Consider the following 11361-nt stretch of genomic DNA (forward strand, 5'->3'; position numbering starts at 1 on the left):
GAAGGGTACAAAATGATATACAATTATGAACCGATCAGAGCATCACCAAACTTCCAAAAGGCAAGAAAGTTGTGGGTTGCAAATGGATTTATAAACTCAAATTCAAGTCAGATGGATTGTTCGGTTCATTTTTACACATGATTTTTCATGTTATTCACCCACTATTTTGAGTTAGTTCTTGACATTTTATAGCTTTTTACTTCCTTTTTGTGTTTTCTTAGATTTTACCTTGGTTGGAATGAAAATGAGCTAAAAGTGCATTATTAGTTATAAATGTTGTTTTTGTTCATTTTCGTAGGTCAACTTCTTGGCCTGGGATCAACATGCTCTGTTGCTCGGATGAGGTCATGATCTTCATGAGACTTGTTCCAATGGATGTTAACTACAACATATCCAAATTTGAGCTCCATTGGACAAGTATTGCCTATCCAACCAATCCAACATGTTACCACAGCTCTGGAAATCCGGAATTGGCCAGCTTTTACCTCCATTGTGTCATCTTGATTATTCTTGTTACCATAACACTTGGTAACAAGAATTTACCTTAGTAGATGAGATATTTTCTGAAGCATTTGACATCTTTGTGAGGACAAGGCTTCATCATTTGCAAGGGGACAAGAAGACAATGGGTGAAGACTTTGCATTAGAATACTAAAAGTAAAAGCTGGAAAGGAGGAGAGAGGGAAGCAAAGGGAGTGCAATCTGAAGTGGGAGAGGTTTTGAACGTGGGGAATGAAGTCATTCCATGATTCTACACAATTGAGAGCAGATTTTGGAGAGCTTGGAGCTAGGAGAAGCCAAGGTGCAGCCCAGCAAAGTGGAGAAGAAAGCTTCCACCATTGATGACCTTGAAGCTTTCATCATTTTCTGAAAATCTGTAAACTCTTTCTAATTTCATTTTGAGTTTGTATTTGAAATAAGTATGAGCAACTAAACTCTATAGCTAGGGCTTAGGTTGAAGCCCTAAACATGATTACCTTATTGTTTTGATGCTTGAGTGTATGAATTTCTAGATATTGTTGATGAATTCCAATTCACCAAATTAATCTATCCTTGATGTGTGTTTTTCCTTGGTTGGCCATCTTTGAAAGCATGCTTCTTGAGATTGTTGGGATTATGTGTATCTTCATGTTATCCTAAGCAATAAATGGATGAAGTAAGAATCATCCACGTGAATTGGTTTCTTGAATACCTAATGTAAACACCATGCTATTAGGATTCTTGTGATATTCATATTCTCTTTGAACTTAATGGGTTCTCCTTGTAATTGAATCGAAGTACGAACCATACCTAGTTTCGGTTATGGGGAGGGCACAAGTATTGTAGCACGAACCATGCACTTTACGTATATTAGAGAGGATCAATGCGTCTTGAGCCACGACCCATGGTCTTGATTGCGAACATTTTCATCAACATGTTTAGAGTTCATCATTTGAGTATTCATGAACATAGGTAGAATTGTTTAGGGTGGATTCCGAAACCCTAGTGTTTGTTACATTTTAATTTCACAATTTGATAATTCATCTATGCCATTCTCATTTAATTTCAAAGTCCATTTACTTTTATGCAATAGAAATAGGTCACTTCAAACAAATCAAAACCCCCCCCAATGTGTGTGTGAGTTGCGTGTTTGACACGTTATGTGTCTTTGTTACTGAATTTTATTTGTTTCCGTAATTGTTTTGGACTTTTGGTCCGCGCTGTGTTCTTCCATTTTTTGTGCTGAATCCAACCGTATAAAGAACGTGAATTTTGGACGTACGGTTGGAAAGTTATAGGCAAAACACTGGACAGAGGTCGAAACTGAAAAAACAGAGAAACGAATCTGCCCAAAAACGACCGGTCATCACTGTTCACGACCGGTCATCACTGTTCATTTTCACTGTTCACGGTACTGTTCACAGGTGATAAATAGGTGATAAAATGGTGATAGAAAATGCTGTTTGTGTTTTTCTTTAGTTTTCTTGTGTTGTTTCATTTCTTTTACATTTCTTTACTCATTTTTAATTTCCAATTTGCATTTGTGCATTTTTGGTGTGTTAAATTAGTGTTCTTTACGTACTCAAATTAGAACTTATAGGAAGCCGACAAGTTCTTCGTGGGATCGACCCCGTACTTACATAATCTATACCTCAATAGATTCGTGCACTTACGGGTATTTTTAATTGGTTGTTTGCACATTAATTTGTGTCCTTTTAGGAATGCAACATGGATCAATTGAGAGGCATAAAGCAAGATTGGTGGCTCGAGGATTCACTCAAACATTCGATGTGGATTACAAAGAAACTTTTGCACCGGTTGCCAAAATGAACACAGTGAGAGTTCTACTGTCCGTGGCTGTAAACAAAGGGTGGTCCATGTACCAAATGGATGTGAAGAATGCATTCTTGCACGGTGATCTCAAAGAAGAAGTCTATATGAAATTGCCACCTGGGCATCCTCAAAGCAATGAACCGGATTTAGTGTGCAAATTGCACAAATCCATCTATGGCTTGAAACAGTCCCCACGAGCTTGGTATGCCAAGCTAAGCTCAGTTCTCACTAGTGTTGGTTTCAAAAGCAGCAATGCCGATTCCTCACTTTTTGTTCGCACAGGAGCTGTGGGCAAATTGGTTGTACTGATCTATGTAGATGATCTGATAATTACAGGTGATAATGCTGACGAGATCTTCAACCTCAAACAGTCTCTCAGACAAAGGTTTGCAATTAAAGACCTTGGGATATTGAAGTACTTTCTTGGTATAGAAATGGCAACCTCGCACAGGGGACTATTTCTTAACCAAAGGAAATACGTCCTGGATTTGCTCAAGGAAGCTAACATGAGCGATGCTAAACCGGCCATTACCCCCCTTGACAGTAAGCTCAAACCTAGTTTGGAGGGCACACCACTCACTGATATCAGCTATTATCAGCGACTGGTTGGCAAGTTGATATACCTAACGATCACCAGACCTGACATCACATATTCTGTAAGTATTGTGAGCCAATTCATGCACTCTTCGACACTTGAGCATTTGACCCTTGTTAAAAGGATCTTACGCTATTTAAAAGGATCAGTAGGTCGTGGTATCATCATGAAGAAGAATGACAACACACAAATCATGGGGTATTGCGATGCTGATTGGGCAGGGAACGCAATCGATCGTAAGTCCACCACTGGCTACTGTACATTTGTAGGTGGAAACTTGGTCACATGGAAGAGTAAGAAGCAAACTGTTATCGCCAGATCAAGTGCCGAAGCTGAGTATCGTGCAATGGCTTCAACTGCGTGTGAATTGATATGGCTCAAGGGTCTTCTGTGTGATTTAGGTGTTCCTACAACTCTTCCTATGTCCTTGTTTTGTGACAATCAGGCAGCCATGCATATAGCATCAAACCCCGTGTTTCACGAGAGGACAAAGCACATTGAAGTTGACTGTCATTACGTTCGGGAACAAGTTCAGTCGCAAGTGATTCAGACACATTATACAAGAAGCTTTGACCAACTGGCCGACATCTTCACCAAGCCCTTGGCTTCTCATCAATTTCAACGACTTCTGTCCAAGCTTGGATCCATAAACCTTCTGGATCCAGCTTGAGGGGGAGTATTGGAAGCTGTTGGATGCTGTCCAGTGGTTGTCCAGTGGACAATAAGGGGACATGGTATTGATATTGTGTTGTCTACTCCTTAATTCAAGGAGTTGTTTTTTTGTATTCCCTAAGCCACAAGTTGTGGCGTAAATCAAGGAGTCAACCTCCTTATATATTGCTGAACATCTGTAATGAACTCATGATAGAATATACAAACATTCATTGAAAATTCAACATTATGAGAGGAGATTCATATGCAATGTACCGTTTCCTGAACTGGTGCGAAGACAAAGACCAGAAGGCAGATTCCTGATGGCAGTCGCAGAGTTGCAATCTCTTCACCCACGGAAATCATTGCGGCCTTGGCTGCCGCCAAGGACGGATACATACAAGATGCACCCAATGAGAGGAACGGTGTTAAATATCCAAGACTTAAGTACTGTTGAAAGGGAAAAGAAAGAATGAGAAAAAGAGAAAGAAAGTCCAAAAAATCAATGAACAAACCTCACATCACATCAAAGTACCAAGTCTCAAACATCATTATAGCTAAAGAAACCACATGGGAAAGTCCACCTCGTGCAATATCCCAAGCTCTAAAGTTGCATGCATTGAAAAGTATACAAAAGCTGAAACTTATTTTCCTTGAACAACAAATTCAATCAGAACTTATGACTCCAGTAAGTAGTCTAAAATCGACAATGTAGGAAACAGAACATACTCTGTCCTAACCCGCGCAGGAAGTCGATAAAGCCTGCTCTAACAGCATGCTTTCCAAATGAAAGTAGTCTCTTTTCCCTTGATCCCTACGATAAGCTCATAATCATGCAGGGACACCCTTTCAGCTAGGATCTGCACACCATAGACAATGATAAACTCGTGCAGGTACGAACTCCACCAAGCATATAATTGCTATGCTTCTTTTGTGAAGTCGTGCTCTGACTCTTCCTTCTTTTTTATTTGCAGATTTGGAACTTCCATGAGCTAAAGGTGGGTTGGAGCTACACCCAGCCTTTTTCCTGTTTTTTGGTACTACAGGAACACTCACAAGGTCTTCATTGAGTACCAAAGCGTGCCTATGAACACTTTGGGAGTGTTCATAGCACTCAAATACAGTGGGAAAGAACCCCCATCTGTATATTCACAACAGAGTGGAAGTTGCGCAGCCATCACCAATTTGAGCACTTAATACCGTGGGGTTCTTTCGGAAGCCCATCTGTACATTCACAACAGAGAGAAGCTCTGTGTGTGTAAGTTGCACGGCCATAACCAATTCGGGAGGAATTAAACTCTTTCGCCTGCAGTTTTCTTGAGATGCCAAGACTTCTCTTGATGAAACATGGAGCAATTTTGTCCCTTCTGTACAGCTTATGGTGGCTTCACAATATTTTTTTTTTTTTCTGCATGCAAGTTAATTGTTGTTGCCCTTCTCCTTGCTGTTGTTTCCATGTGCATTGTATTTTTTTATTTATTTTTTTATTGTTTGTTTTTGTTTTACAATGCAAGCCACTTTATCCACAGCAAACAGTCACCATCAAACTGATTTGATTCTAGGCCTCGATCCTGGGCCTGGCTTGATTTAACATCAAACCCATATCAATACTAACTAGTTTTCCTGGATCCACATGCCTATTCCTTAAAAAATAAACGATTCAAAAGTAGGAATATTTCACACGTGGATGCTTCTTTCCTTTTTTTTCTTTTTTCTTTTGGTTGCAACGTGCCCTTTTCGTATTGACAAAATATTGGAGAGTTTCGGGAAACTATTATAAGTTTTTGTGTTACGGTGTGACAGACCTTTACTTCCCTTTCCGAAATTTCTTTCTTAATTGCTCTCTCTCCCTGATTCCTCTTTATTATTATTTTGTTTATATAACTGAAGCTTGTATAAATAAAGTCATCCCTCTCAATCAGTCTCACAAGGATCTCTCACGCACTCACTCCTGTCATATATAAATTCCCTTGTCCAGATCCAACCGCATTCAAATATTCGTCAATTGCGTTGGTACCTGACTCTAACTCTAAGAGCTTCTTCAACAGTACTAATACTTTTGATCTGTATGTTCATCATATATATTGGTTAGCATGGGAGAGGGTGGATATTAATTTACTTAAGAAACCTCGAGTACCTGTTGCTCTATATGGGAGGGTGGCTTAGGTCTGATGAGATTATGCTTCGTAGGTCTGTTGATGTCGATACACATGCTAGCTAGGCTTGTTACCATTGCCAAGCCCCGACCCATGCATGCAGTTGCCCTTTCTTTTTCAATTGTGTGCATAATTAACTTTTTATTGTTTTAGTATATTTTGTGGAAGAATTTGTCTCTTTATACTCAACCATGCATATGTGACAGTATAGGTTTGTGAGATGAAATACTCGCTTGCAACAGTAAAGGCTGTTCGTTCAGGGTCTTGCTTGGTCCTCTTGCCCACCAGCAAAGATGAGCAGCTCAAGGACCAGCCTGAAAAGGCATTCTTCTTTTCATGGGTTTCTGCTCCCAAATTGGTAATAATTATTTGTGTTCTGCCAACATGTTCTTAATTTTGTGTTTTTTGGATTATTGTTGTAAGTTGTTCATATTAATTTCCTGCATTGTGGATTGTCAATTATTGTACAATGTCCTGACTTAACTGTTTGCTTACATTTTTGTGTTCTCTTGTTTCTTCATGCCAGGGTGAGGGAGATGATTTTGAAAGGGATGAGCAATTTGCATGGGGCAGCAGAGAGTTCATGAGAAAACTGTGCGTAGAAAAGGTCCTATGTTCATATTACTTATCTTTTGCTTTACTGTCGTACGAGTCCTTTAACAATGAATAACCATAATTTATCTACCTCGCTAAATTTCCCAACAGGACGTGGAATACTGTGGAGAGGAATATGGGGTTGTTTATCTGGAAGGACAAGATGTTATACAGTGGGCTGTTTCTCAAGGCTGGGCAAAGGTTTCAATCTTCTCGCTTCTAGAGTTATTGGTCGCTAATTTTATATTCAGTGTTTCATATAAAAGGGTGTAAGTAAGATATATCTTGTTTTGTGCAGGTGAATCAGCAAACTATTCCAAAAAAAAAGAAAAAAGAACATGATTACTACACAAAGCTCCTGAATTCGGAAAGGACAGCTAAGACTCGCGGCCGTGGTCTCTGGAACAAGGTTTGCATTTTTAATTTCTAAACTGCCTTATATTCTTATGACGTGCATCTAACTTGTCGTATGTTGGAAGTTGACTTCAAATTTTGTGTAATGCACACGACAGCTTAGATCATGACCATCTTGTTCTTAATTGCAGGCTCAAGGTGCTGCTTATGAATCCAGTAGAGATCCACGTCCTAGAGATTTAAGAGGACAGAATTTTATAGGAATGGTATTATTAAAAAAAATCATGATTATTATGAAATATCACTCAATTATGCTTTGTCATATGTTTGTATCATGTATGCCTGCCGATTTTAATTTTTCTGTCCGTTATTCTTTTTCATGTACGTATGCATGTGTAACTGATTTTCCTTTTCTTCCAGGTTGTGCAGATTGTAAGTGGGGAACAAATCATTGTGGTTTTGGATGGCACTGACGAAGAGCTTCAAGTTTTTCTTTCAAGTATTATGTGTCCGAAATTGGGTGGTGATGGAGTAGATCCGAAGGCTGCATATGCCTATGAAGCAAAGGAGTTCGTGAGAGCACACCTTATTGGGTGTCAGGTATGCATGAGAACTATTTTTCATATGTTTTTTTTTAAAATTATATATAGAAATCTCTATTTTTTGCCATTGAAGTATGTATATATCAAGAAAAATTAATGAACAAACGCTTACATTGCATGCAGGTGCGTGTTCAATTGGAGTATTCAATAAGGAAGGTCGGCATAGAAGATACGAAAACATATGTTTATGGATCAGTTTTCCTTGGTAATCCCCCTGATAGCCAGAATGTTTCTGAGTTGGTCATCGCAGAAGGCCTTGGCAATGTTTCTAAAGAGAATGGTATTAAGGTGGTATCAAACTATTATGATGCGCTTTGTAGTGCGGAATCAGATGCTATTCTTAATAAGAAAGGAATGTATTCTGGCGTGGATCCCCCCGTCATAGAAGACTTTTCAAATGTGAGAAATAACTTAAAATAATTACAAAGAATGTGTTTTTTCTTTAATAGTTTTTTCATTCATTTATTCATTGATGTGCTTGTTTCAGGCAACGTGGCCGGAAGTTGGTAATGCCTGTAATCATATATTTTTTTGCCCCTCTGGTGAATACATGAATCTTTATGCTGTTGTGGATTCTGTTATCCCTACTAAGAGGAGGGATAAAATTATACTATTGATTCAACGTGATGAGAAGAAATGGAAGATTGCCTTCTCACTTTTTGGTGTAACATGGCCCAGAGGTAACGAGCCCTATGCAAATGAAGCAATTCAACTATTGAGGCAAACCATAGTCCAGAGAAGGGTGGAGGTGATTATTTAGCGCATTTTTTTGGCGGCTTTGATTTCCCCTTTGTTTTCTTGTGCTTCGATAAAATTGTGTCTCTTGTACAGATTGAATTGAACAATATTAAACCTATTGATTATGATGGATATTTCGTGGGAACTTTATTGTTCGAGTCAAGTACCCATGTGGCAATCCCCCTCCTTCAAGCTGGTCTTGCAAAAGTGGAACCACCATATCCAAAAGATTATTACCAGAAACTTATAAAAGTTCAGGACTCCGCACAAATGAAGAGACTGAAAGTATGTGAAGCAGAGCATTATGACAACTCTCCTCCCTTTAACTAATTGTGTTATATAATATTCATTCTGTTGCAGATATGGCAGAATTATGTTTGAACCATCTAATACGGGAGCGACTAGTAACAGAGAAAAAAAAAAGCTGAACGTCACTCAAGAACTTGCAAAAGTGTGCCAAGAAGAAGGAAGGGTCAATAGGTGGGCGTGTGGCGCTATATATGGAGGAGATATATAGTATGTGCTAAGAAATTAGAAGAAAAGAAATTTGGGAATTTGGAATTTTTTTTATCGTATAGTTTAGCCTTTAATTATGATTTTTTCCTTACATCAGTGTAGTGCAATGAACAAATACAGTTTCATGTTTAGCCTTCCCTCATTGGAGAGACCTCCAATACATGCAATTCCACTGTCACCCAAAAAAAAGAAAAGAAAAGAAAAGACGAAAGAGCTAGCTTAAAGAGTGCATTTAATTTTTGGCTAAATTATTGAAATGCCCCCTGAAACTCAAGTTGAGTCTCACTTTCCCCCATGAAACTCTAAGTATCTCACTTTCCCCCCTGAAACTCCATATATTGTCTCACTTTGCCTAAATTCCATCCGGAAAAATGACCGACACACCATTGAGCATCAACACGTCTTGGGATCGAGTGATATTGTTTGTAAACCCCATCAGATTAGTCCTCAACACCGTCCCATCATTGAAACTCACCAAATCGCTCTACAAAAGCCTGCAGGGCACCACATGGCGATGAAAGATGGAGGATTGCTCACTCAAGTTCCCAACTCGGTTCATCAAGACTTGGTCAAATGGAGCAAAAGCAGTAATCATGGTCTGGTACTTGAAGAAAAACCCATGAAATTGCAATTTCAAGAAGCGAAGCCATAACGGAGCACCCTTTCGACCTCAGCGCATTCCAAGAACCTGTCAATTCCGAAAATTATTAATGACCCATCATCGAAAATTGGGGAAACAGTGATGGGGGCGTTTTTGGCGAGTTAAGATTTGACAACTTCTGTTAGGGCTGGATGGAATCTAGGCAAAGTGAGACAATATATGGAGTTTCAGGGGGGAAAGTGAGACACTTAGAGTTTTAGGGGGGAAAGTGATATTGAAATTGAGTTACAGGGAGCATTTCAATAATTTAGCCTCAATTATTTATTTAAAAGATTTATCAAGGACAAAGCTTCAATCAACCACTAACCAATTGGTATATTGCAGATATTTGACACTACTAAAAAACTGGGCTAAAAGCACGAATTTTATTTGTGTTCTTTGTTTCAAACAGCACGGATAATCGTGCCCTATGAAAATAGCAACGGTGCAGCCACTTTATAGTGGTCGGTCTCCTGTATAGGAGTTTCTATTGATTATAGAGCACAAATATACTGATTCGTGGCAAATATTTAGAGCACGAAATAAAGCATTTGTGCTTATAGAGTAGATGGCCCCACCAAAACTCCACCTCTTGATAGTAGCTCTTTGAGAATACGAAAATAATACTTTTTTATTCATTATGAACACAAATTTCTCTAAACGTGGCTAAAAGGCAAACTTTTAAAAAAAAAAAATGAAAAAATGAAAATAAACTCAGATACCCAAAACAAATAAATTTTGTTACAATAATTATTTTGTACAACTCTGAGTATCTCCGTATTTTATTGATTTGCAGTACAGCCCACATAATTTGCAACAAAGTCCCTCCTGAGTACTGACAATATCATCGTCCAATCTCCAGATCTGCTTTCTTCCTCCAAGTTCTCTAACATCTTCATCTTCCCATTTCAAAACTGCAAACAATCAGATTTAGTGAACAAAAACAAAGATGCTAAAAAATTACCAGAAATCAAATCAAAGAAAATTTAATTGATATTAATGGGCATAACAAAATTCTCAAAAAATATAGAACTCAAGATTCATTCATAAACTCACCCATAAACAACAAATTTCATGTCCAAAATCGAAGAAAGAAATTAAATAAGATAAACCTAGATTCTCATATCAGCACCCAAAAAGAGATAAACAAAAAACTAGAAAGAAAATTTACTTGAGAGAAATCACCGGATATGGAGCGGATCTACCTATATCCGATAATCCGATCCGAAATATTTATTTTCATACATTTTCAAATTAACAAAACTAACACAGAATATATTAAAAAACAATCCATAAAAGAAAATGATAATTGCATCCAAAATATTCAATTACACTTCAACATGAACGAAAATCTTACAACTCCACCAAAATACTTTCATCTTAGTCTTGCATTTCTTGTGTATTTCAGTGACTGAGAGAGAGAGAGAGAGAGAGAGAGAGAGAGAGAGGTCTGCTTTACCCCGAAAAATAGATGAGGTCTGAGAGAAGGTGAGAAGAAGAAGATGATGAGTAATGGAGAAGAGAGAGTAGATCGAGAAAAATGGGCGACGACTGCATTTGAGAGTAAGGGAGCAGTGTGTTAATAATAGGTTAAGAATGTCAGGTAAGAGTGGGAAAAAAAATAAAAAAAATAAATAGATTAAGGAAAGGAGGGAGCCGTGTGTTGTTGTCCAACTTATTTTTTTTTAAATACTTTTTTTGCAACACTTGAGACACAATTTAAAAAGAGAGTAAGGAGGGAAACAAAATTATAGAAAATAAAAAAAGACAGGAAGATAGAGAGAGAGAGAGAGGCGCCTCTTAGAGAAATCATTACTTTTTACTTTGTTTACAGTATTGACACAATTTAAAGCATTCGTGCTCTATAGCCATTTAAAAGAACACAAATTCTTTTTACCAAAAAAAAATAAGAACACAAATTCAATATCCGTGCTCTATCTATAGAGTATAGACTATCTTACTTTTTTTTTTTTTTTTTTAAATGAAAAGACTTTCATACTTTGATTATGAACAAAAAAATAAAGACTATCATACTTTGAAATGTGTGCGGTACAATGCCACAAAATTCAATATTCGTGCCCAATATTGAGTCATAATAGTGTAAGTAACAAGAGACATGCTTTTTTATTGGTATAAGGCACAAATAATGTTTTATGGTTAGAATTTTTTATTAGTACAATATATAAGAAAAATGCACAAAAG

The 11361-nt window shown here is 37.7% G+C and overlaps 1 protein-coding gene and 1 long non-coding RNA gene across 2 annotated transcripts; one reads left to right on the top strand and one right to left on the bottom strand.

The window, feature by feature from the left end:
• Positions 1–5935: 5935 nt before the first annotated feature.
• LOC148293374 (ribonuclease TUDOR 1-like) lies at positions 5936–8384 on the top strand. Its single transcript, XM_088244694.1, has 10 exons — positions 5936–6073; positions 6242–6322; positions 6421–6510; positions 6608–6718; positions 6855–6929; positions 7084–7263; positions 7389–7664; positions 7753–8013; positions 8097–8288; positions 8364–8384. Exons 1-10 carry the CDS (start codon positions 5936–5938, stop codon positions 8382–8384), a joined length of 1425 nt encoding a protein of 474 aa, XP_088100820.1.
• Positions 8385–9856: 1472 nt separating this feature from the next.
• LOC148293375 (uncharacterized) lies at positions 9857–10753 on the bottom strand. The gene is made up of 2 exons (XR_015825857.1): positions 10517–10753; positions 9857–10073 (listed from the first exon to the last, which is right to left on the bottom strand). It is a non-coding gene; the product is annotated as an uncharacterized LOC148293375 (long non-coding RNA).
• Positions 10754–11361: the final 608 nt, after the last annotated feature.

The sequence above is a fragment of the Prunus avium genome, chromosome 7 (genome assembly GCF_965620075.1).
Source record: "Prunus avium chromosome 7, drPruAviu1.hap1.1, whole genome shotgun sequence".
Taxonomy (NCBI): Eukaryota; Viridiplantae; Streptophyta; class Magnoliopsida; order Rosales; family Rosaceae; genus Prunus; species Prunus avium.

What these genes read in the sequence shown, in the direction of transcription:
- LOC148293374 (XM_088244694.1), top strand. Translation starts at nt 5,936, where the DNA reads ATGAAATACTCGCTTGCAACAGTAAAGGCTGTTCGTTCAGGGTCTTGC. An exon ending in TTTCTCAAGGCTGGGCAAAG is followed by an intron (nt 6,511 to 6,607) that starts GTTTCAATCTTC and finishes TGTTTTGTGCAG; the next exon opens with GTGAATCAGCAAACTATTCC. An exon ending in GACAGAATTTTATAGGAATG is followed by an intron (nt 6,930 to 7,083) that starts GTATTATTAAAA and finishes CTTTTCTTCCAG; the next exon opens with GTTGTGCAGATTGTAAGTGG.